The following is a 27,080-nucleotide window of genomic DNA, read 5'->3' as shown; positions in this document are numbered from 1 at the left end:
CGGCTCCTGTTCGTGAACCGAAGCAGATTTTTATGAACTTTTCTGTTCGTGAACCGAAGCGGAGTTCGTGAACCGGAGCAGATTTTTATGAACTTTTCTGTTCGTGAACCGAAGCGGAGTTCGTGAACCGGAGCAGATTTTTATGAACTTTTCTGTTCGTGAACCGAAGCGGAGTTCGTGAACCGGAGCAGATTTTTATGAACTTTTCTGTTCGTGAACCGAAGCGGAGTTCGTGAACCGGAGCAGATTTTTATGAACTTTTCTGTTCGTGAACCGAGTTGTTCGTGAACAGAAGCGTTCGTGAACGGAGGTATCACTGTATTTGCAAATATGCCAATTAATGTTGCCTTGACAACTACTCTCCCGCTACCATACTGCTAAGTAAATGCTCCTGAACGTATATTGAAAAAAAGAGTTTCACGAATCATGTGTTTGCATGATATTTCCTAACATGTTTAATACTCATCTGGCCATGGATGGTTAGGGAGAGGGTGGGGAAAAGAGTGGAGGGGACATAATTAGGGTGGCCGAGTTCATGGAGCCTCATGGCTCTTGAGGGGCACCACGGTGACTAGGGAGATGTTAACTCCCTCGCCTGGTATACAGGAGGTCGTGTGTTTGATCCCGACCCTGACGCCTGCTGCTGTATATTTGAAGTGTACATGGATTTTTCTCCGGACCCTCCGGTTCTTACCTCCGCATTTAGAATCGACGTGCGTTTAGAGTATCTAGCTCTTCGAAATTTCCACGTGATAAGCCACTTCGTTGAGCTATCATTTGTGGCCAAGTCGCTTCTGAAAAAAGAGCTATATATATCTCAGTGGGCCTTACGTGGTATAATAAAAAAAACCGTTTCGTTTTTAGTTTAGGTGTGGGCACACTGATCGGCACCGTGCCTTTTGATCCTACAACGCCAGTGGGGCCACCGAACCCAGTTGTCAACGGTCCTGAAACACGTGGCATTAGACATTGCCAAGTTCCCCACGCAAATTGGCCCATTATCCTAAACACGCCTGTCCTACATCAAATGCCAATGAAGCTCAAGCAGTGAGTTGCAGTTTCGCTTTCTCCGCAGTTTGCTTTACCAAGAAATGTTTGGCAGTAATTTCTTCCACACCGTTGGTCAAGCCGGCGGCAATGTGCAACTACGGCACTTGCGTGCACACGGTCCCAGCTCGGGTTTGTTTACAGCGAAGGGGTCCGAGGGGTGGACAAGGAGTCTTGGGGGAGCTGACGCTGGAGGTGGATAATCTAGGCTGGATGGATTTGTGAAATGACGGGCGAAAGTGATTCGTTTGGAAGTTATTAGTGCCATCGAAATGACATGCCTGGACACGACGCCCCAGCTATGGGATGTAAATATTACATGCGCTAAAGGAGATGTTTTGCAAATGCACAATTGTATTTGTGGTGCAAAACATCCGATTTAATTTTTCGCTCCTATAGAGCAGTGCAAATTGCTCGTACATTCAGCAATATGGAAACTTGATATGCTGCCATACGATTGAATCATCATGAAAAAATACTTTTTTTTTTAAGACCGGCTGTTGCTATGTTGAGCAGAAGAGGGAAGTACACAACGTAGTACGGTTAATGCGTTCAATTCGATGAGAAAAATACCAACGTAGGAATTTCCCAAGGGGGCCCCACGGCCTCCGTGTGTGTCAATGCGAATGCCTGCGAGAGAAAAAAAAATCTAATTCTACCTTTGTTAATTAACTCAAGTGAATTAGTGTCGGACAATTGCTGCATTGTAACGCGTTCCCATGCCAACATTTCGAATGTTGAGATTTATTAACACTGGAAGAAATGTACGTTCATCATTTAACACGTAATGAAAAAAAAAATTGTTGTTTTGGTGATAGTTTATGATAAAAGATGTTTTAATACCAAAGTGAGCATGAGTTATATTTTCCATATCATTTCGAGTTGGTCGTATATATTTGTGTTCCTTTGGGGCATATTATGTTTTTTTCCTTTTGAATTCACAAGCAGAAACACAGTGTTGATTTTACGTGTATTCAGTACAAAGATAAATTTAAATATTGTCCTGTATTGCAAAGAATGGTGAAGTATGGTCAAGCAACACCTATGAATGATTTGGTTTGTGGAGGCCTTTATCCAGCAGTGGTTTGACAATAGATGAACATTATAATATATTGCATAAGTGATGCATATATTATCTTTTAATGCCCCGCAGACATTTCGTATATATAAAAAAAACATTATTATGCTCTACTGCTGCAGAGCATTCTGGGAAATAACCAAACATGTAAAGTGAATCCACGTAAATAAAGATTGTTATGTTATGAATCTGTTTTACAGCTTTCAATTTGATTTACAGGCCTGACTGCTAATGAGCATTAGAAGGCTGAAACTGTTCCAGAGTTTTCCTATCTTTACAAACTGTCGGGATCGACCTTTGAATGTTTATTTATAATGAAGACAGTGCAAGTATAGTGGAGTAGAAGCTGCATATAAGCACTCCTGTTATAAGCACAGCTGCCACGGTTAATCCTGCGGGTATAATAACGGTATTAAGACGTTCCATCTGTTTCACAGTGGATATTAAAGGTCCCGTGACGTCATTCCCAAGTGTCGAAAAGTGGAGCTTCTGATATGTCTTCTTATTCAAGGACACTTCAGATATAAACGCACCTGACCTTGCTTCCAAAGTATGTGCTTATATTTACCATCTGCTACGTATTTTTGTATTTAAAATGCATACAGCACCACGAGCAGTTTATCAATGCGTGGCACTACTTTCTCAGTGCTTGCATACACACACGGCAGCATTCATCTTTGTGACAGCGCCAGAACCGGCAAGTGAGCTATGCAGATCTTGCCCAATGTTTGTGTTTATTTTTACTTGACATCCTGGCTGCCCCGGACTGTCATGTCTGCGATGTTTGCAGTTTAATTCCTACCCAAGCAACTTTGAGACGGCGGTGTTTTTTTTCTAATTATCAAGTCGGGTCGCTCTGTAGTGGTTGCCGAACGATTGGAAATCACCGAGATGAATACGAGCACAGTAATATTTTTTCAAATTTTCTTGCTGTGGATTTCACACCTGATTATGATTGCTTGTGTTGCATTCGAAACGCCGTGAGAATTTTAATTGTTTTTTATATGTTTATTATTTTATTATTTCCCTTCTATGAGACTTTACCGAAAGAACCAATAATATGAATCCCTGCAGTCACGAAAGCTTTAAATCAAAAGAGTACAGCAATGTTAAACGATGCTCTTCATTTGTTTAAGAACTGCTCTGTAATGCCGAGAATGCTCTGTCGCAAGGGGTTCCTGTAATCGCATGTTTGGCAATTCCATTCGTGAGTGCGACGGCAATTCTATTTCACGAGCGTTTGGCTCATGGGAGGGAACCAGAGGACCTGAAGACATCCCATGCGTACGAGGGGGTAACACACATAATTCTGCACAGATGGATTCAATAATATTTGCCAGGCAATCTTCCGTCACAGCACCGGTCAAATTGGATCCCTTTCGAGGGTCAATCGACCCTATGGTTCCGCCGCTGCTGATAAAATGAGTATCATTTTGGGGGCAAATCAAGTGCCTATCCTCTTGAGAGGCTATCCCTCGCCGTAAGAATGTGGAATTTCCACCAATGTCGGCAAATGTGAGCGCCACCTGGCGCTCATTCGTGGCACTTCCACGCGCCGTGAATATCGTCAAATCTCTCGGGCAGGGGTTGGCAATATGCGGCTCTGAAGCCGCATCCGGCTCTTCAAGGGCCGCTTCGTGACGTTATTTATTACGAACCACCGTCTCGTATTCACGTGCATTGCGGCTCTTGAAATATTGCCGACCCCTGCTGTAGGGGGTGTGAATCCTTCATGGCACGCCTGGCGATAATTTGTGTCTGGCTCCTGGCTCTGTCTGCCAGGGGCGAGTGCCCCATGCCATTCCGCTTTCACAGACGTATCCTGTCATCAGCTGCGTCGCTATGGATACCCAGCATTGCCACGATATTAAGAATAACAAACACGCGAATACAGATAATAAAATAAAATAAACCCTCTGTGGTTATTTGTGCTTTTTCACTCCTCTTCTTTTCAGTTTTGTTTATTATTTTTATTCTTCTCTTGCTTCCATTCATTCGAGTCACAGTTGGCCACCTCTGCTCTAAGCATCGGTAACTAAAATATTATCCGTGTTCTTTTCTTCTTGTGTATGATGGCGTTGCATTCAGGAGCTAAATGCCAATCTCGCGGTCTGCTGGTCACAATGAGAAGGCTTCAGGAGAGAGTTCGTGTAGATTTGCAATTTCTCCGTTGAAGAAGCGCAGACTCCAGTGGTTTTACGATATGGTCCATAGATTGGGTTAAACGGAGTTCACAAGGTGTAGTGATTTGACGGTCTCAGCCCGTCGACAACGACTGTGCAAAATAGCGCGATTGAAATTACCTTGCAATTGTTTTTGTTGTCGCGACGACGGAATCAGCAGTGATGCCAGGCTTCCCGAGGCATCGCGGGAAAACGCGTGGCAGGCGGACGGACGCGTCCCCGGTCAGGGCAGCATGGAAATGCGGCAACCGCGGGGCGTCTTCTCCGAGCCGCCGCCGTTCATAACCAACGGAAGCCGAGCGGACGTGGACGCCGCGCACCGCCTGGCGCGACGCCTTTTCTACCTCGACGGCTTCCGACGCTCCGACGTGGCGCGCCACCTCGGCAAGAAGTACGTGCCGCCCGTCGCACCGCCGCCGCCGGTTGCTCGAGCGTTAGCTCTGTTACCTGCCCCGTCCGCCTTTCGGTTGGAAAGCGACGGACGAGCGGGGCCAGGGTCTTCTTCACGCTCACCTGGCCCGTCGTTTCTTAATTTGCTTTATCGTCACGCCCACGCGACTTGCGAGCCGACCTCCCTGATCCCCACCGATTGCCCCGCGCCGTCTAAGCGTCGGTGCACCACTAGATCCCGGGGGTTAAAATCCTGGCAGCCGCGAATGGGTCGCCAGGGTCACGAGATGTTCACTACCTCGCCTGGTATACAGGAGTTCGTGGGTTTGATACCGACCCCTGATGCCTGTTTATTTGGACTTTGCATGTCTATCTCCCTGTGGTGGCGTGCATTTTTCTTCCGGTCCTCCGGTTTTTTCCCTCTACATTTTTAAACAGGCGTTTGGAGTATTTGGCTGCTATCAGTTTTCACGTTATAAGCCACTTCGTGGAGCTATCATTGGTGGTCAGGTCGCTTCTGAATAAGAGCCGTATAACTCAGTGGACCATACCTAGTCAAATAAAGATAGTTTCAAATTGATAGTTTATTAAAACTAAATCCTACGTAGAAACGCAAACGTTGTGGTTTCCGTCTCCCAGCGCAGCCACTGGGCTAGTTTTTAATTTAAATTCTCCCTGCCCTCTGTCCACCCAGCAGACTAAAACGTCCCAAAGTAATTTTGCCCCTGCCGCTTGTAAAATAGTGGTGCCATGGCAGGATGGACAGGTGGTAAAGCAGTCTGTGTACTTTAGCCCCTTAGCTTGCACAGAGGTGGAGACATGACCAGAGGAATAACTAGGTGGCAGCAAGACTATGCAAGCTTATTTTATAATTTGCCATTGACAACACAGGTAAGCAATTAAAACATCTGATAATGTCCTTTATTTACTCAAGAAAGCCTCACTGAGCCTCATGAAAGGAATCCCACGTACCCGTATAAAACCCCACGCACACAAAGCGATAACACACAAAGCTGCTCACGGTTAAGATTCAATCATCCATGTCCATTCTGCTATTTGGCGGCTTCACAGCCCAATTCTACAGCAACTGATATTCGCAGGACGTCTCCAATCAAAGTACTAACAAGGCTGAATTCTACTTAGCATGTGAGGTCTACAAAATTTGATGCATTAAGATTGATTTGGCCAACGGTGATGATGTATTATTAGTATTCGTGGTATTAAAATGTTCTTAGGTTTTTTCGGTAGAGTCCCGTGCTTGTGTTGCCTCCGAAACGTCGTGATTTTTATTTTATTTTACTTTTATTAATTTTAATGTTTTACCTACGTGACTTTACCGAAAAAACCTAAGAATATGAATCCGTGCAGTCACGAAAGCTTCAAATCTGGTATTAATATGATTTGTCGTTCTCTCCCTGATGCCCTCCCTCTGCTGTCCGCGCGAACCACAGCAATGAGTTCAGTCGGATGGTGGCCGAGGAATACCTACGCTTCTTCGACTTCTCCGGGAAGACGCTGGACCACGCACTCAGGTGAGGGCAGCATGGTGGGTGGAGGTTAGGGGGGATCCCAGGGGTGGACCCCATGAGGGACCCCATGAGGTCGCCGGAGACGCCGGGCATTCTGCTCTTGCGAGGCATCGCTCTCTGACGTGTTCTTCGGGTCGTGGCTTTGTTGGCCGGCATGGTGTCCGACGTTTCGCTCCACGTGCCGGGAGCTTCTTTAAGGAACTGATGTTTGGAACCACGCGAGAGAGATGTTCTTTGGACACGTTATGAGGACCTCTGGACTTGAGGAATCGGTCTTGCTTGGGAATGGAGAAGGTAGCAGGGGCAGAGGTCTACCTCTGAGGAGGTTGATGGACGACATCAAGAACACCATTGGCCTTGCGCTAATCCCGCTGCGAGAGGCAGCGAGAGACAGGTGTGGATGGCGGGGTCTGGTCTTGGATGTCACCAGAGGTCGTACTGACGGCACAAGGTGACGAGGTGAGAGAGATGTATGGCACAACCCACGGAAATCCACGCAAGTCGTAGAACGAGGCATGTCCGCGATCGGATGGCAGTGACTGAATAATTTACAGAAGCAGAATCTTTATTTATACTGAAGGAATCTGATGACCTATAAAGCTTTTTTTACTACTTTGGTTGGTGGTTTATTGGACAATATGGATTTAACAAGCACTTGCTCCTTCTTAACATAGTAAACAATAATTACTAATACTTATTTACAACCTTTTGCCAATAAACTGTTGGATGAAGGCCTCCTCACACCTGTGTTCGGTCATGGGGGTAGTTTCACCGTTCTCGGCCACGCTGCTCATCGTAAGTTGGTGAAGGGTGGCCCAGGACTGGATTGGATATCGCTCACCACTGATGTTAGCCGTGGCAGGTAATGGAATGTGTACGAGCGGTGCAAATTATGCCTCGGTTCATGATTTGACATCAAAATTCTTAAGCCCGTGTTGCGTGTGCGTCGAATTGCATGTGTTAATAATTAATGTGTTTCTCCGACTAGAACGGTTGACTACGTACGGTGTGAAAGAAGTTCAACGTACATACATATACGTTGTATGTAATGGGTTTACGTCACCCGTGCAGCCACGAGTAATCGCTGCCATTCCCCACAATGTTCGAAATTAAGTGATTATTGAATTGAATCGCGACCCTGAATCGTGGCAATTAATCTAATCGCCAAGGGGTATAATCATTAAGTCGCTTCTTTCCACAGTGTGCGAGCTTCTATCACACGTTGTACTACATTGCTGTTATTACCCCAGCTCTCCCTTTACAATTAGACTTTTAGTTTCAACTGGCCATTGCATTGTTTTTAAATAGAGGGATTGATTGACGAATTGATGCGTTTGTTTACGCAACGCTGAGTTTACCAACAGCGAACAGCCGTTGGCACAAAGGGCAGTCGACTTGTTCCCAGGATCTCGTGTCTGCGCAAGCCTCCCAGAAAGCTATTGAACAGAGATGGCCTTCAGTCGATGCCACCAAATGGCCAATCGGGTATGCGTAACGATTGCACCGTTCGCACACCGGCAAATCGGTTGTAACTATTGCAATCCAGTCGCGGTTTTATTTAGCAATCGGATAATTTTTTCCCACGCGTCATTGCACGTGGATGTTGACACACGAGCACAGCGATGGCACGTCCGCCGCTCGTTGCAGAGGTTTGCGGTTTGAATTAAGCGGCCGCCCTGGTTAATACTGCGGATATGTTAACGATAGCTTTGAGAGCTGAATGCAGCTTGGAGAGCTAAATGGAGTTCAGTAGAACTCACCAACAAACACCTTGTGAAATATCCAACGCAGAAGATCCCTGGATTTGATCTTCCACGAAGCCCATGGTCCACCCTAAACCGCATCCCGCTTTTCACACCATGGCGGATGCGGATACTTGATGGACAAATGGAAAATAAAAAAACTCTCCAGTCGTGAGCGACTGTGGTCATCCAGAACAGACACCGTACAACGAATAACGACGCAATGCCCGATCCACAATTACGAAGGAGACATCACGGAGATGATGATAAACTACTCTGGGCTTGACCACCTGAATGTGAAATTGTAGTCGTTGCTCTGCATCTACGTCAGCAGCCGTACAACAAGAAGAATAAATTAAACCATAGAAATACGCGTGGTCTGCTTCACAGCGGACATTGACAAACTCATGACGTAATTATTCTCGGCAAGCATCTACCCTCCTGCGAAAACTTTGCAGGGGCCTCATGAATAAGTTAGGAGGCGTTATTGATGATTTTCTGGGTAAACAAGCGTAATAAGGAAGTGAAAAATTATATGAAAAGTTACTGCTGTATATAATTACGAATAAACACTTGCACCTATTTGGACAAAATTGCAATCAGTACTAACAATGTGCTGGTGATTTGATGAACTGTTAGTGCTGCAAGGTCTTAATTTAATAAAAACATTTCTTGATTATAGATGTTAAATATTTGTACACTTGTCAAAATTTACATTCTTAAGCATTAGATGTTATTTCTCCTCACAGCATTTGTTAGGTGAAATATTTGAATCGCTCAAAATATGTTTTATGTTTTCTAGTGGGTTTCAGGGGTTATGTGAAGCTTTTACATGCAACAATAGACCTCATGTAAATCTTGACTTAGAGCTTTCGTGACTGTAGGAATTCATATTCTTTGCGTCTTTCGATAAAGTCACGTAGATAGAACAATTTTAATGGAAAAGAGACCAGATGGCTCAATGGGACACTGTCTACAGGAAAGCCACCCATACGGATGCCTACCTAAAACCTGATTCCCACCAACATCCATCCCAGAAGAATTCCCTCATCAAAACTCTACACCGTGGAGCTCGTATTTCCGACCATCACCACCTAGCCAGTGAACTGGAGCACGTACACCAAGCCCTCAAGATGAATGGATATTCTGACTACACAATCCATAAAGCTATCACCCCAACCGTTGGGAAAGAACCATCTGAGAACCCAGTCAAAACCATCACCTTGCCATACATAGCAGGGGTCACCAAAAATATTTCCAAAATCATGAGCAAACACAAGATCCAGGTTTGATTTAACACAGTACATAAAATGCGTGATCAGATCCCATCTGTGAAGGATGTGATCCCTGACATGCAATAACCCGGCGTCTACAAACTAAGTTGTGTCTGCGGCAGTAGTTACATTGGGGAAACTTAGCGACATGTCTCGGACCGTGTTCGTGAACATAAGGCAGATCTGAAACACGGTTGGACCAATACCTCAGCCATGGCTGATCATTGTTTTAATGCGGTGGGCTGGCACGAAATTGATTTGTCCAAGACGAAGGAACTTTGCAAACCCACTGGCTATCAACAAAGATTCGTTCATGAATCCATTCAGATATATAGACACAGACACAATTTCAATCATTGGAAGGAAGTTATTAACCAGTTTAAGTCCTAACTGGCTATGATGTTTCCATCCTACCTTCCGATGTTAGGAGTTATTTTCGACTCTCTGATTTTACATTAACAGGTTCACACTAACACAGCCACCGTTTACATTGACATGCTAATCTCTTACATTGACATGCTAATCTCTCTCACTTTAACATCACTAGCCCTGCCCATTTCGTTTATGACCCTTGGGTTACACCAATTTCAAACCTTTAAAACAGCCTGCGTCAGCAGCTTTCCCCCTCTTTTTTCTCCTGATAACGATTGCTTCTGTTGCGATCGAAACGTCGTGATTTTTAAAAAATTTGTATTCACTTTATTTATATTTTATTGATTTTATTGTTCTATCTATGTGGCTTTATCGAAAGACCCAAAGAATATAGACCTCATGTACACTGGATTCTATGCATCTATCATGAGATTAACAATCCGATAGGAGTTGATTTTACTCTTTGCGTATTGCAATACGTTCAGGACTGCTAGCCATGACGAGAGGGCTTCAGGAGAGAATTGGTGCAGTTTTGCTATTCCTCCGTTGAAATGGGAATGCTTTAACTTTTTCTTATTTTAAACTGTGGATAGTATGCAAATATATATTTGTTTTCATTGTTTAGAATTTTTGAATGTTGTGTTGAGTATTCATTAGCATGATGGTGGTGCTTTGAGTGGCATATTTGTGCCGTAACGGCGTCACGTATGTGTGTGTGTGTAAACAAAAATTAAAATTCACTTGACCCCTGTGGTTTACAGGTATAGATGTCAGCCGACGAATCGACGCATTGCTGCAGCGCTGACAGTGGTTGTGACAAACGGTGCTAGCCAATGGAAAAACTAAAAGTTGAAACCCCGCAATGGAAGCGCGCTCAACTGCGAGCGGGGAGGCCGTCAACTCGTTGATGAACTTTAATCTATTTTATCGTTCCCTCAGTGTGTGCGTGGGAACAAGGTGTGCAAATTGGCTTTATCTTATCAGTGGGAGCAATGGGTGGTTGGGGATATAAGTTTCACCTGAGCTTAGTTCAGCTGTATTGACAGTGCAGCCTGTAATCTGCGTGAAAGTTGCGAATCTAAAATATTAATAAAAATACACATATATTATGCATTTATATATTTACTTATAAAGAAATGTAAAAACGACGCTTATCGGAGATTAATGGAAAAGTAAGACTTTTAAGTGGTGAACAGGAAAACCGCCTATTGTGATATGGGATGGCTGGAAAACTGAGAGGAAACTGCATGAGTAATCTACAAAGGTGGCAAGTTTAGTGTAATATTTTATTTTAAATGCTACATCAGAGAAATTCTCAACATGCTACTCGAACAGTCACGGTAATAGTCGGTGAGGGAACAGGCCTGCATCCACTAGAGGGAGCTTAAGAGAGGCCTTCTGTGGCAGACTTTTTTTTTACAGACTTGGCCTATGCTTCCACATTGACCAACCTGTTGAAAGAGGTGGTAGTACCCACGCTTTACCTCACCACACGCCATCAGCCGATCGACTAACTGTGGTGTAGCCGTTTACACCGCTGCGTGGACAGAGGCCGGGATGTGGGGAGGAGGGATATTTAACAAACTTACGCCATTGTTTAAACTACCAAGCCGGGAGATGACATCGCACCGACCTCAAGTTTGCAGGTCCATTGCGCTAAATAGTACAGCGACCCATAATAATCTACTGGACATGTGTGAAAAAGAGCTCCATGCCTCATCAGATTCCTCGGTTTATAAATATGTTCTTAAGTAGAGCATTGCCACGAATTTGAACGGAGCCATTTTATATTTTTGCGCGTCCTACATACCATGGTTTTATTTTTTTCAAGCACTGATTCAGGAGGTGGCGGCGTGGATCGGAGATCAGAGTACTGAGCCGGAACCATTGACATCCTGCGATCAAACATTAATCCCCGAGGCCACTGGAATATATTGTGCACCAGGTCTTAACGCTTCACTGTGCCCATCGTGTTTACATTTTGTTCCGTTGCGCATGCCAAGGTCACGCGCTCGCACCTACAGAGTTAGAGGTGAAAAAAATACCCCGACATTGAATTTTTTTTTTAACTAGAGGTGGCCGGCTGGGATCAAAGACACTGAGCCAGTGCAGCTGAGATATCCTGGGTTCAAATCCACTCATGATTAAACTGGATCTCAAGTGTAGCGGTTGATTTTCTCCCCACCCAGTCGTCATTTATTGCACAAAAGCCATCATGGTAATTTATATATTTTTCATATTTAATTTGCTTCATTCCATCTCTGAGAATTATAATAAAAATTGGGTTGCACAATGAGTTGCATATTTCCATGTGGCTGGGCTACGTGGGAAAGTGTGCCTCCTGAGTTTGTGGCTAAGCATTTAGTGCGTGGATAAATAAGGTCATTCGTGGCAATCTTATCAGCATAAACGCGATTGTCTGGGTTGGGCTGCGTGCTGAAGATTTCTTCCCAAGCCTTCGCCACGCTCTACTGTGGACTTCTTCAGAAGTTGAACATTATGAACTTGTACTTGGTCATAATATTACAAGCATGTCAGTAATACATCCTACCGCGTGCCATTGTTTAACATGCGGTGCAAGAGCTCCGAATCGATGCTTCATCTCACGACACGCAGACAATTGCACCATTGGAATAAAAATGTGCATTTTGTTATCGTTGTGTAAGACATGCCGATCCGCTTCTGATCGGGCGGACAACCGGCGAACGCTGGCAGTGTTGGGGCCACATTTAGATGTTGCATTCCACACAAAACCTTATCGCTCACGCCGCTAGTGGGACTTTGACTTTGGTCCCTGGAGCCGAGAGAGTTCGATCTTTTAACCTCCCACATGCTGGGTCAGAGGCACGGTGGCTGCCGGGAGCAATGTGTCCCTGACCACGCTAAAACGCCGATCACTTTCTTTGGCCTTGAAGAGCGGCAAAGTGAACTTTTGACTGTTGGTCCTGACTTTGAACTTCAGCCAGCAGATGGCACAGTGGGGTGTAAGGGCTCCTGCCAAGGATGCCACACTGTGACCTGGAAAGTTCTCTATAGGGTTGCCAAACTATTTGTCACTGGCTTTGGAATTATACATTCTTTGTGTGTATCGCGCCTCTCCCGTATGGTTTAAAGTTTCATGTTGTTATAAATGTAACTAATTAGGTTCGATAAAACTGTTAATTTAAAAAATTGCTAATTTCTATTCAAGGAAAGTAACTGGACTTGGGTTAGATGGGTCGTCAGTGAGAGGGACGATTGCTGGTGGACGAGACTTGCGATGGACTGTCTGAGAGGAAGATTGATGAGATTAGCTCATGTGCAGGTGTAAGATGAATCATGGCATCACAGAGCTGTGAATGACGATGGTGCGGGAAGCCTTCATTCAGCAGTGGATAGATCATAGAGAATTTATTTTTGGCTACTTAGTTGACTAAAACATATTTGAGCCGCGTATTCTTCCTTATTGGCGTTTGAATAGCAAAGTACGAGTCATCTGGGGTCACCAGATTGGATTCCATTTGCACTTCCTGCAAAAGCATGCACAGGGCAGCAATCAGTGACGTGAGTGGTGGATTGCACTTCACGCAGTCACAATTAGGCGACTCTTTAATTCGCCACTCACGCGGAGGAGGTAGCTGCTCGTCATCGCCTTGCCGACTGGGTAGGTCAGTTCGTTGTGATTTCTTCTGCCACACCTTCTGGGGATGATCACTAGGAATGATGTGCCCGCTACACCAGTGATTGATTGAATTTCCAATGATGTGTCCGCCACACCAGTGATTGATTGAATTTCCAATGATGTGTCCGCCACACCAGTGATTGATTGAATTTCCAATGATGTTCCCGCCACACCAGTGATTGATTGAATTTTCAATGATGTTCCTGCCACACCAGTGATTGATTGAATTTCCAATGATGTGTCCGCCACACCAGTGATTGATTGAATTTCCAATGATGTGTCCGCCACACCAGTGATTGATTGAATTTCCAATGATGTGTCTGCCACACCAGTGATTGATTGAATTTCCAATGATGTGCCCGCCACACCAGTGATTGATTGAATTTGCACTTTGCAGGCCCTCCAAATTTTATTTGTTTGTCCCATATCATTCGTACAGTCTCGTTCACCACATTATTCTAAACGTTACAGTCGTGTAACCATTAGCATATAATTTGCGTGCGCCTCAAGGAAATCTATTCTTTTCATCTTGTATTTATATTATCATCCGCATCAACAACAACAATAAAGATGGAAAAGCATGCTGCCAGGGTACACAATACGAGGTTAAATGGCCCAAACAAGCACAACGCTCTTAGTTCCCGAGTCGTGATGTAGGGAACGACAGAAAAACGAGGTGAAGAAGAGAGTGCAGAACAAGAAGAGACAGTTATTCTTGGGTCTTTCGGTAAAGTCACATAGATAGGTTCAAAGAAAATAATAAAAATTACCAAAAAAACTACGACGTTTCGATCGCAACACAAGCAATCGTCATCAGGAGAAAAAATAGCGGGAAAGCCTCTGAGGCAGGATGTTTTAAAGGTTTTAAATGGGTGTAGCCCAAGGGTCATAAGCGAAGTGGGCGGGGATAGTGATGTTAAGGTGATAAATTTGCATGTAAATGTAAGATCGGAGAGCTACCTCCACGACGACGAAGCTGCGGAGGTGGCCGTTGTATTGTGAGAGATTAGCATGTCAATGTAAGTTCGAAGAGCCACCGCCACATCGAGGAAAACGAGCAATGGTGGCTGTGTTCGTGAGACATTTAACCTCCTGTTCTCGATGTGGCGGTGGCTCTGCAATCTTACATTGACATGTTAATCTTTCACAATACAATGGCCACGTCCGCAGCTTCGTCGTCTCCTGATGACGATTGCTTGTGTTGCGATCGAAACGTCGTAGTTTTTTCTTATTTTTTGTCATTTACTTTGAACCTATATACATGACTTTACCGAAAGACCCAATAATATGAATTCCTGCAGTCACGAAAGCTTTAATTCAGGAAGAGACAGAACAAGGAGGGGAACATTTTAATCGTCGTCTTTATATAGCCTGGAGGAATCCGATGAACTGTGAAGTTATTTATCACAGATGTCCAGTAATAGGGGTGGGTGGTCGGCAAGTTACAACAACAAATGAAACAAAAAAAACCTATGAGTGCGCAAAATTGAGAAAATGTAAGCAAGTCGCTAAAATTTTATGAAGTTGAATAATTACAAGTACAAATTGCACGCAAGTAAGTACATTCCTGCCGATTTGGCAAGGCAAATAAACTTGAGCTTGGGGGCAAGCCAGAAAAACAACAGCAACAGCAGTCCCAGACAACACAGTCCCTCAATTCAATTGCACATTAAAATGTAACTATCGATACACGGGTACAATTCTGTGTGGCTGTGTCTGGCATCAATATTCTGCTTCAGGATATGTTTTTGAAGGAAGATTTACAGTGGTAAGGGAGGAAACAAGGTTGTTCCAAAACGTTGGTGCTGCAGCAGCAAAGGGGAAGGAAGTGACGGGCAGAAAGTACTAAATAATTGATTCTTACACGCATGACATTATGCACGTGTCCTGAGCGTAAGGATCGATTTCAGCATTGAATCAACGCGGCGTAAAATGCCAAGTGCTAACATTGCGTTCACCGGCTGGGGATTGCTTAGGTCGTAGATTTTTTTTTCTTGCCGTGCGAAACGGGGAGCCGGGTGCAGTAGTAATAGGCCGAGGTTTGTGGTTTGTTCATATTTTCCATGCAAAGCGTGATTACGAAATCCCATTGGCTGAAATGGACTCGGGGGTGACCTGACCTGGCTTACGTGTGGTGGCTGACACGCACACGGGGTGCACAAGTAATTCGAACCAGGGCCGGATTTATGAGAGCGAGCCAAATGGCACATTCGATAATGGCCCAAAATTCCAGAAGGGCCCGTGCAACAACAAAACATTCTTAAGATATAAGTAGGACTGTTTATTAATGCCATCGCTTAAATGTGAACTAAATTAGCAATACTACCTTCATCTCTTGTTTGAGGAAGTTTATTTCAGTTCACCTTACGATCTTCCACATACTTAGAATTGGTTTCGTTATTTGTATTATTACAGAGTTTTTTATGCATTTACGTGCATTATACGGTGGTGTGTACTTGCCCACTGTGCAGCATCCCATTTGGACATTTTAACAAAAGTAGACTTTGTTGCCTGTAACACAAAGTGTTGAGTAACACACTCGGTTTGGGCTCTACGCCGTGCATAGCAGTCATCGCCTCTTACTACCGGCAAACTGATTCCCAAGGTCAGTGATTAATATGCCTAAATCCGACACTGATCCCGCCACAGCGACAACAATGGGCTCTCTCAAATGCCACCTTGTGATCACGTTGCAGTCCAGTTTTCACTCCCTGCAAATGCGATGCCATTGGGGTTGCCGGTGCCTGAGTGTGTGGTGTCCTCTGGTGGCCACACTGTGTTCGTGCACGTGACTGCATTGCTTTTATCACGACAGAAATCGCTCCCGCGGGTAATTGCATAGTCTGCAGCTTTTTGCCATTGTGTTTAGATTGCAGTTCTTGTGTGTGCTGAACGGTGCTCCCGATTCGTAAATTCATGCCTTAGTAAAAATATTCTTAAGCTGCTGACAGTCGTCAAATTGCATTTGTTATGGGGCTTACGTGTCCCCTATAGCCGCTACGTTCACCACGATGTTCCACATATTGATTACTGAAACAAATATCGTGCGTAGTTATGAGGTATGATTAATTCATTAATAATTCTATTAATATGCTCACAATACATACATTAAATATTGTGTGGGAGTAATTGATTACAAAATTCCTATATGCTCTATATAATGGGTTTATGTGGTGCCTCTAGCATATAATATGTGTTTTGAACCAAATTCAGACATTGTATCACTGATGTTTGCAAAATTGCTGGAGCACTTAATAATGCTGATTATAATTCTGTACATTGTTCGAAGTTATTTTTTAAGTTGGTTATCGTAACAGGGACATTTTCATTATTCAGCATCAATGTAGATGTTTTCAGCCGGTATAATTATCGCAGGGAGGCCCCGTTGGCGCATTGTAAGATGTGTCTGGGTTCGATTCCTGACCCGGGTGCTTTTCTGCGTGGAGGTTCTATATTCTGCCCACCAGTTCTGCATGGGTTTTAAACTATTATAAATTAGTATATTACCAGGTAAGGCCCACTGACCTATATAGATCTTGGTCAGAAGCGACCTGCCCACAAATGATAGCTTGATAAAGTGGCTTATAATGTAGAAATGGATAGCAGTCAAATACTATAATCGTGTATTTCTAAATTAGGATGGAAAAACCAGAGGACCCGGGTAAAACCCATGCAACCAGGAGGAGAGAGAGACATGCAAACTCAAATATGCAGGCGTCAGGGTCGGGATCGAACTCACGACCTCCTGTATACCAGGCGAGGTAGTCAACATCTCAGCGCCGTGGGTTTCCTCCTAAAGCTTCAGTTTATCAGTCTCCGGCACAGTCAATGGCCCCCACAGTGTAACCGGTATTGGCCAAAACAACCCAATTCGGAAACATTACCGTGCAACTTACTCAATTGGAACCTCACACACATAACCAGCAACATCACCCCCGACTGCAAAAAACACTTGGCAGGACCCTCTTGTCTTGAGACCGAGTGATGCTCTCCTGGGTAAAAAACGAAAATAGCATAAATACACGTAAACGATGTGCCGCGGGAAGACACAACGTGAGCTGTGATTGTGGCTGACGTTCTCTGCCTTGTGTGTGTCTGTGCTTGTGCCCCCTCCACAGGATGTTTCTCAAGGCGTTCGCCCTCATGGGGGAGACACAGGAGCGCGAGCGGGTGCTCGTGCACTTCTCCCGACGCTACCACACGTGCAACCCCGACGGTGTCCCCTCAGAGGGTGAGAACGCTGTTTCTCTACGCGTGTGCGCGTGTGCGCGTGTGTGTGCACTTGACGCATGTTTGGGAGCGGCGGTGCAGCGGTTAACGCGCTGCCCTTCGAACCCGGCGGTCAACACCAGTGACGATTGCTTGAAATGGTCCTGAGCCACCTCTAGGTCCACTCGGCCTCAAATGAGTACTTAGTCCGGTTTGTAAACATCGCCCTTTCAAAGATAAAGGCGACTGGGCGTGGTGCTGGTCACCCACCCCCTCGTGTGCTGTGCCGGCCTTCATAGGTGCTCGCAAACGTCACTTTCCCCAACAGTCTGTGCAGGCTATGCGGGGGATCTTTATCTTTGGTGTAATGATTTGTGTGCCTTGTGCCACCATTCTCATGTACAATGTCCAAGGCTCATCCTAGACCCCCACAGTAGGTCAACTCAAATGAGTGACTTGTGTGGTGGTAAACATCAGCACTGTGGAGTCAAAGGCTGTTGGGCTGGTGCTGGCCTCACCCACCCCTTGCGCTCTATAGTTCATGTATTAACAGTTGCTCAATAACAATATTTAACCCTCTGTCTATAGGCTGAAAGGGAGGGGAATGTTTGACTTTGTATTTTTGTTTGTTTGGTGGGGAGTAGTCAGTAGATTGCACTTTGTGCTCACAATCCCTGTGATCCACAGTGTATGATGACTGGCCATGCATGGTAGCAATTGGACTCTTTAACTTTCCCTGGAGCTCCGTCAATTCAACTAAGCCTCCTTTGAGCACCTGGTTTCTGTCCTGTATGAGAATTCAACACATTCCTGCGGAGGGAGCTGGTAGGAACGTTGGGTTGCTCGGTCAATGGCCAGGGTCAACGGTGGCGTGGTGTATTCCGCAAATATGGCCGACTGTGAGGGCGGGCACAAGCCGGCGTGAGTAGGTTAAACATTGAGTTTTATAAGGGCACCACGGGATGCCCAGCCCCTCCCCACCCAGCCCCACCCTCCCCACCCAGCCCCTCCCCACCCTCCCCACCCAGCCCCTCCCCACCCTCCCCACCCAGCCCCTCCCCACCCTCCCCACCCAGCCCCTCCCCACCCTCCCCACCCAGCCCCTCCCCACCCAGCCCCTCCCGACCCTCCCTACCCAGCCCCTCCTCACCCTCCCCTCCCCATCCAGCCCCTCCCTCCCCACCCATCCCCTCCCTGCACGACGGACGGACACAATAATCCCCTGTGGGCTGGTGGAACCAGTGGGTTCCTACCAGTATAAAGGATGGCTAGATATGTATGGTACTACATCACTGACCACTTCAATATGAAGCAGAAACACTCCAATATTTATCAAATCTTATTGTGGTGCTTAGTTTCCATAAATAATATGAATTCCTTTCATATACCCGGAAAAAGCCTTACTGAGTCTCAATACTCTTTTTTAGAAGAGGCGTTTAACTTATATAATTTTAATGTGAATAAAACCCTTGTAAGCAGTTGCATTTGGAGGCCCAGCCCTCTTTTCTCTCCACCTGATGAAGACCGCTTGTGTTGCGATCAAAATATCGTGGGTTTTTTTTTTCTACGTGACTTTACCGAAAGAACCAAGAATATGAATTCCTGCAGTCACGAAAGTTTTAAGTCATAAATAAAACCACGTTTTTTATACTTTATATAAAGGTTTGGCCAGACCAATAAATCGAAATCGGTTTAAACCATGCTTTAATAAAATGAGTGAAAGCTTACCTAAACACTTCTGCAGATTATGAAGTATAGGATGCAAATGTTTTAATTGCTATGCAATCACGCATCTGAATTTTCAGTAAAAAATCCAAGGCCGTCCGATTGGCAGCTCAGATTTAAGAGCCCTGCGTGGGTTTAGGTAAATTCGTGTTTTAATTCTCACCCTCCGTGCAACGCGGCACCATGAAATTGCCACGCACGCGACAGACTCCCACGTCATTGTACAGTACGCGGTTTGTTTTTTCATTGCCATGTATAGTACGTCGTGTTTTCGTTTATGTCCACATGCTGTGCGTGGTGTGTGTGGGTTGTGTGTGTGTGGGGTGTGCATGGGTATGTGTGCATGCGTGTAGGGAGCGATAGTGGAGCGGTTAGCGCCCTGCGCTACAAACCCGGCGGCCCGAGTTCGATTCCTGCTCATGGCAAACACCAGTGACGATTATGTGAACCGGTCCCGGGCCTCCCCTAGGTCGACTCAGCCTCAAATGAGTACCTGGTGCAGTGTGTAAACATCGCCACTAGGGAGACAAAGGCGGCCAGGCGTGACGTTGGCCACCCACCCCCCCTCGTGTGCCGTACCGGCCTTCATAGGTGCTCGCTAACAGCACTTTCCCCAACAGTCTGCTCAGGCTATACAGGGGATCTTTTTGTGTGTGTGCGCGTGAGCGGGTTGTTTGATTTATTTCGTAGCTGTTGCCCGTAACACCCCCGCAAGAGCCCTGTTCAGACGCCCTTTCGTTTTTTTATGTCCGCCAGCAATTGTTCTGCCGTACACCCTGCGGTAATGAGCTGGGACCTGCAGTCCTTTGCGGAATGTACTTTTCTATGAGCACTGCCACACAAAATACTCTGATGTGTCATTCGCAGTGGTTGTTTTTTTTATGTTCGCATTAGTTTCAAATCCCTGCCACATTTTTCACGAGCGGAAGCGGCCGCGAATGTATTTCCGAGCGGCGGGAGGTCACACACGCGTGACGGATAGTGGCAGGCCCGTAAAATGAACCGCCTTCGTTTATTTAAAAAATACATACACCAAAGGTCACGTGTCAGTGGGGGGGGGGCGGGCGGGTTGCACTCTGGGGTTTACCGCTTGCCCGGGTGCCGTCTGCTGACGCCCGCGCCTGCGATTTGGTTCTCCGGTAAAGAGCAGCCGTTACTAAAGATTCGGTGAGCGTTGCTTGCGCCCTCATTTATGGCAATGGTTTTCACATTTTTTGGCTACTACTGTAACACCCCCCCCAACCCCCCCCCCCTGCCCGACTCAACGTCGTTCTGAGAAATAAATGTACGAATAATGAACATCATTATTTTAACCAATTGTCCATTTAGTGAGGTGCCCTAACTGGCTAAGTAACCTGCAAGCGAATAAAAAAAAAAATACAACGCGCGCTCTGCACGCGTCACTTAATTTGTTCGCTCTCGCTGGTTACTCTTGGAAGCAACGTTGTTTAAGATCAATTAACGTAGAACGGTCTTTTATATCGTTCGAGCTTAACATGTGGATTAAAATGTTATCGTAGTTATTATTTTGGCCGATTCATGCATGATTATTCACCAATGATTCTCACTTATGATATAATTTTACACGTTTATAAATCACCTCGCAGAACCCCCTGCGACATTACAGCGTACCCCCAAGGGTTTGCGTATCCCCCGATTGAGAACCACTGGGTTAGGGGCTCGGGCTGCGCCCCGCCAGTGAGTCATGAGAACTCCCCCCAACACATTCATAACAGAGGGGTTTTTTGTTGTTGTTAGATTGCGTAAATATAAATGTGACGTTAAAACCGCCGCCACGGGACACGGCCGATTAGTAAGGTTTGTCACGTATTGAAAACATGCCAATTCATCACCTGTACAACACCAACACACCGGTGTGTATGGAGAGTAAAACCACAACATTTGCCATTAGAGTACGACGTTTCGCTGGTAATTACAACCAGCTTCAACAGGTGACAGCTAGAAAACCCCTGTATTATGGAGAATATTGGTCGCGACAGCCCTACGTGTTAATCCAACACATTCATCGCTAACTCTTACGTGATTAAGTTTCTTCTTAATTATTGTTGTAATTTTCACCCGCTTTTATTTAGATTGTGCTATCGGTGTCATGCCACGTGATGAACTAAAATAAAATCTATTTAGACACTCTGGCAGAGAGAAAAGCAAACCCTGAGCGTTGGAGAATCTTTCCAAGGAAGCAGACCCTTGCCGAGCGACCTTAGCGATGCAATCATTTGGTCCTCACCGTGGGAGGTAGCACCTCCTCCTCACACCGCCACTGTTGTTGCGTGAAAATCAACGCAGTGTTATTCTCAGAACCACAATGCAACCAAATTAGGCATTTAACAACATTTTTTCGGTAAAGTCACGTAGGTAAAAAATTTCAATTAATAAAAGTAAAATAAAATAATTAAAAAATTCACGACGTTTCGGAAGCAACACAAGCCTCCGTCTTCAGGTGGAACCGTCACAGCCACGACAGCTGTATCAAGTAAATGAGAGATCACAAGAAATACTACCCCGTATATATAATGGTTGAGGGGGGAAGGGCCAGGAACGGCACACTTTTTTACTCTTGGTCTTAAGCCTCACCTTATGCAGTCTACTCTTGGTCTTAAGCCTCACCTTACCATATTAATAAAAAAAGTGTGCCGTTCCTGGCCCTTCCCCCCTCAACCATTATATATACGGGGTAGTATTTCTTGTGATCTCTCATTTACTTGATACAGCTGTCGTAGCTGTGACGGTTCCACCTGAAGACGGAGGCTTGTGTTGCTTCCGAAACGTCGTGAATTTTTTAATTATTTTATTTTACTTTTATTAATTTAAATTTTTTACCTACGTGACTTTACCGAAAAAACATAAGAGTATGAATCCTTGCAGTCACGAAAGCTTCAAATCTAGAATTTAACAACATTATTTACGTGAAAATATTACAAAAAACAATGTTCATCAGAAAACATCTTTAACATTTATATTTTGCCAGGCCCCATGGTTTCAAGTGCAGTCTCCAAAGCCTATCCACTCTTTTTCTCTGGCCTCTCTATTTACAGGCCATTAAGAAGATTCGTTGGCTGAAACGTCACCTATTGTAAAGATTTTAGTTTCTTTTAAGACCACAATAGCGTTATTGATGAACGTGTCCAGTTTTTGTTGTTGATTGTGCACCACTGCCAACGCAGCAGCATCGCCACATAATTAATAAACAAGTAAACCCGTAAAAACAAAGTTTTTCACTATAAATCCTTTATATGCGTGGCGGCTAGAGTCCTCTCGTCCTCTGGCTTGAGATGGCTGCCACCTATGGGTCAGATGATTGTCTGCCACCAATAAGCAATTGGTAATTAAATATTTAATTTGTTTTCCCTAAACAGTGTAAACTTTTGGAAAAAAATGTTCACGAAAATTAATTGTCACACACAACGAGTCTGTGTGGAAAATGTCAGCTCGATTGGATCACGGGAAGTGGGTTAAAAAACGACCGAAAGATTTGCACGGTCCTAAGCAAGCAAGCAAGCACGCAAGCAAGTAAGCACGCGAACTTAATATAAAGGATTTAAAAACAATTTAGACCATCGACTATGTCCACTTGAGGACCCAGTTTAATCACCGGTGTCTACCTGGATCGGCACCCAGAATCTTAAGCCTCAGACGCCAGCTCATTACTTTGACCTCCGAACCACCCCCGCCCGCCTCAACGCAGAGAATATTTGATTTAATCTCCGATGATTGTAAAATTGACACCTTCCGTAAGTGGCGCCAATTTTATACTCGCCCTGTCAGCCTCCGTGTCTTCGCAGTCAAAAGGGCAATTCACCGAAAATTTGCCATGGCAAAGGCCGGTGCTTGCTTCCTTCATTTGTCCTCTGGAGCCAAACTCAATTTACATTCAGATACATAATGCATAGCGTATTCTGTTTCTCGCTTGAGCTATGTGTTTGCTGTGTAAATTTACTGTGCTTTGTGTATTTGGCCGCCAAAAGTGGCATGAGCTTCCAGGTTTGAATGAAAAAACGGATACATCATTCGGGCTTAAATTTTCCAGCTTGAACGCTGTCTGTTTTTTTTTTTAAAGGGAATTTTGCCTGCGTCGTTTGTTCTGGTCCCTGATTATTCCGTCTCTGTGAAATTATTCCACAGACGGAGTTCACACGCTCACTTGTGCCCTGATGTTGCTGAATACGGATTTGCATGGGCCCGTGAGTATATTTCACAATGGTATTAATATGACTTTTTCTTAAGCACAATGGATCAAATTATGCATACGGCTGCGTATTTCATTGTTAGCGCTGTGTTTTGCTTCTGTTCATCGCCTGCATAAAGCCTTGATGTCTAACTTTAGATTAGCGATAACGCGTGCGTTTGGCGAGTCTGCGAGCGTAATGTGTACTTTGTGTTACGCCACTCGCGTAGACTGGACGCACAAATGCAACCCGCGGTTTAAATCAAGGAACATGTTAGGGAAGTATTAACACTTACCGTAGTTCTCTTTGATGTATCCAAGTAAGTCCACTGCATGGTATTCAGTGATGCAAAGCAACGGGTTACACATGCAGGGTGTCAGCAGTGCTGGCGGAGTCCACTCGCCACCAAGAGTCGCCCCGGCCAGCGATTGTCATCTATAAAATAAAAACTCTCCTGAATCGTCCGTCACATTGGGGCTGCTCGGCTTCCAGATTGAATGTGGTCGTCGTGGGCTTGAGTTTTCCTGGTGCGCGTCGAATTACGTCGGCTTCGTGCTACCGGCTGCCACAATGCCTTGTTATGTACGTTGAACTTCTTTCGCACCGTATATAGCCAACCGTGCTAATCGGTGCGGGGGAAGGACAACAAACTAAACACAAAAAGCAGTTAAAAAAAAACATATTTTTCATTTTAGATTATTTTAAAGTGCATACCTCCAGTGGCTTCCTAATCTCAGAAGGAAGAGCATTCCAGACGGCCGCAGGAGCGCATCCGAAAGCGTGCAATGCAGTGATCGTCTTCGTTGGATGGCTAGCCAAAAGCTGCTGCGAGGATGACTGGAGTTTGCATGATGCTTTACGTCCCTTGACGAGATCGGCTATTATGTGACTTAGCTGTTAATGAAAGTACTGCGATCAGACCTCAAGTGATGTCGCCAGAGCATGCCTGACAGTGACTGATGGCTGAGAATGTGCCATCGCGTTCTTTATGGTTTAAAGATTAATTCGGCAAGATTCCACCTCGGAGAATTGTTTGCATTATTTGAACTGCCATGTGATGATACGTCTATGGAGACGGGGTCGCTTGAAGGAATCTCTGAAGTTCTGTCATATTCACTTCTGTGAACCAACTTCTAACACAAGGTAATTGAATTCACGCTAATAAATTTCGATTTAAAGTTTTCGTGACTGCAGGGATTCATCTTCTTGGTTCTTTCGGTAAAGTCACGTAGAAGGGAGATAATAAAATAATAAAAATAAAACATAATACGTGATATTGTATTATTTTATTATGTTTTATTTTTATTCTTTTATTATCTCAGTTCACGCTAATAGTTTCAAGCGGACATTTCTCCATCTTACGACATGATGTTGACTATGCATATGAAGTAATATTTGAAGAAAGATAGGACACACAGCCTGAGTGTTCCGCAACTGCACATTACGAGCAGCTCGTTCTCCGGGTTGCGTCTTACCGATCATTGGGTCCATTGCTTAGACCTCATCGCTGCTTTCCACACGAAAGTGGAGCCATTTCTTACGCGTGACGTCATCGCCTCTCACAATTCGTCTACGCGCTCCTCTGATTTGCACTTCGCCCGCTGCACTTGACACCCCGTCCCACGCACAGCTAACAAGAATCCCCCCTAATTAGAACACTCTTGATTTATTTCATGCTCATGCATCCAAATCGTAAGTGCAATGCTGAATTGTATCTCTTGCTTCAACCGTTGCTCCCTCTGTGCCTGTGCCCCCCTCCGTGGGGAGCGGGGAGGGGTAGCGGGTTCGTGCGCCGCGCTACGAACCCCGGCCACCCGAGTTCGATTCCTGCCCACGTCCAACACTGCTGTGACGAATATCTCAACCGGTTTTTGTGGCCTCCCCTAGGTCCGACTCGGCCTCGGACGAGTGCCTGGTGCGAGACTAATAATACGCACCATCTGGTTCGCCTTGGACGTTCAAAGTCCCGTGGCGTTATTCGCAAGAGTGGGCCGTTGTGTGCCGGTGGCGCTGTCCAACCTTGCCACGTTTGAAAGATTACCCACACGGTACTCAGATTGCGATTTCACTTGGCAATCGTCGTCCCCCCCCCGACCGCAAAATCTTGGCAGGGCCCTCCTGACGCAAAAAGTCACGAGACTCGGTGAGGCTTTCCTGCTGGATAAACAAGAAGTGATAATAATTCATTAGCGTGAATTTGTCACACAGCAGTTGTACGACACGGATACTTCTCAATCGCTGCCCTCCATCGCTGGATCTTTGCCTCTTTCTTACACCTGTTACTCCTCCTTTCAGTCTATCCATCTTTTTCTACATACAATATAAATGTTTATCGGCGTACGCCAATCTCTGCGACCACTCGCTGATGCGCTGTCTCTCCTCCCCTCCGAACCCAAAGAACATTGGCAAGAAGATGAACTGCCAGGAGTTTATCGACAACCTCGTTGGACTCAATGACGGCCGCGACTTCCCCCGTGATCTTCTCAAGGTACACCAGCACCTTACATTACTCGAGCGGCCTAGAGCTGTGGAGCTGTGCGGAGGTGCGCACGAGGAAGGTGGACAGGGTTTGGGGCCATTTAAGGTCAACCGCCGCAGGCAGCCATGACCGGCAACGGTGTCGGCATTTGCCGCAACCTTTTCCATGGAAAAAAAAAAAAGTGCTTTCCAAATTTCGGAACATCTCAGAGCTACGAAGCTCGCCGATGGTTTTGTCAGGTTGTGTTGCGCGCGTTGTTTGGCGTGGTGTCCGACGTTTCACTCCACCTGCTGGGAGCTTCTTTCAGGAACTAAATTGAGCAGCTCGCCTGCCCAATCAGAGTAGAGAATGGGGCAACAGCGGCAGGAGCCTGCGATCCGTTACAATTGAGGAAGAACGCGATCTTGCTGAATTCAATTTCCGAAGAAGCTCTCGGTACGTGGACCGAAACGTTAAACATCGTGCCGAGCGATACGCGTACGGCCAGAAAACACGTCTGAGTGCTCCACAGCGCAACTGCGAATACAAACACAGTCCTCGCGTCATCGATCATAGACAGAGGTCACGTGATGACCCAAGGTTACGTGCTCTGTCGACCAATCATTGTTCATCAAACACACTTTTCAACAAGCTCATTTTTCATTGGCAAGACAGAATTCTATCACTCGACACCACAGCAATACCAAGTTGCCACCGTTGCTCATACTAAATGCATTGCCGGTAACATTTGCCGATAACATTTTCCCGAAAATTGCCCTGTTGATCTTTAGCAAACGAATACACCCACATATGTGAGTGGACCATGCCAGTCTGTCCTCTCGACCTAGCACAGTTTCAATGCAAACACCCTACAATGGAATTTAATATTCCGGTCCACCGTGTTGATGAAAACCCTAATAAACAGTCCATGATAACCAGAACAACAACAAAAGCTCAAAAGGTTTCCTGCAGTTGTAATGGGGACGCTTATCAGCGCTAACTCGGGAATGATTAATTCACCCCGCCGCGTGAAATCTCTCAACAGCAATCTGTGCCCGGTTACGAATGGGGTCAGGCTAACCTTGCAGTGGGACTAACCTCCACCCATCTTCTTTGCCACATGCTCAATCACCAATGAGACACGGCGGGCCTACGGGTCAGCCCGGCCTCTTCGGAACATTCTTGCACACGGTTCGCTGTGGACCGTGTGGCGCTTTGAAACGGT

The 27,080-nt window shown here is 45.5% G+C and overlaps 1 protein-coding gene across 10 annotated transcripts in view; it reads left to right on the top strand.

Annotated features, from left to right (window-relative positions):
• Positions 1-27,080, top strand: part of LOC144946477 (PH and SEC7 domain-containing protein 2-like) — a 173,268-nt gene that overhangs the window by 90,429 nt on the left and 55,759 nt on the right. For 8 of the 10 annotated variants that reach the window (XM_078875381.1, XM_078875386.1, XM_078875385.1 and 5 more), the window contains 5 exons: positions 4,466-4,699; positions 6,150-6,230; positions 17,395-17,507; positions 23,354-23,412; positions 25,796-25,885. In XM_078875381.1, the coding sequence (XP_078731507.1) occupies positions 4,466-4,699; positions 6,150-6,230; positions 17,395-17,507; positions 23,354-23,412; positions 25,796-25,885 (577 nt within the window). The remainder of the gene's footprint in view (positions 1-4,465; positions 4,700-6,149; positions 6,231-17,394; positions 17,508-23,353; positions 23,413-25,795; positions 25,886-27,080) is intronic. The other 2 variants (XM_078875383.1, XM_078875391.1) reach the window with 1 other exon arrangement.

The sequence above is a fragment of the Lampetra fluviatilis genome, chromosome 41 (assembly GCF_964198595.1).
Source record: "Lampetra fluviatilis chromosome 41, kcLamFluv1.1, whole genome shotgun sequence".
Taxonomy (NCBI): Eukaryota; Metazoa; Chordata; class Hyperoartia; order Petromyzontiformes; family Petromyzontidae; genus Lampetra; species Lampetra fluviatilis.
This window is presented reverse-complemented; position numbering and strand designations above follow the sequence as displayed.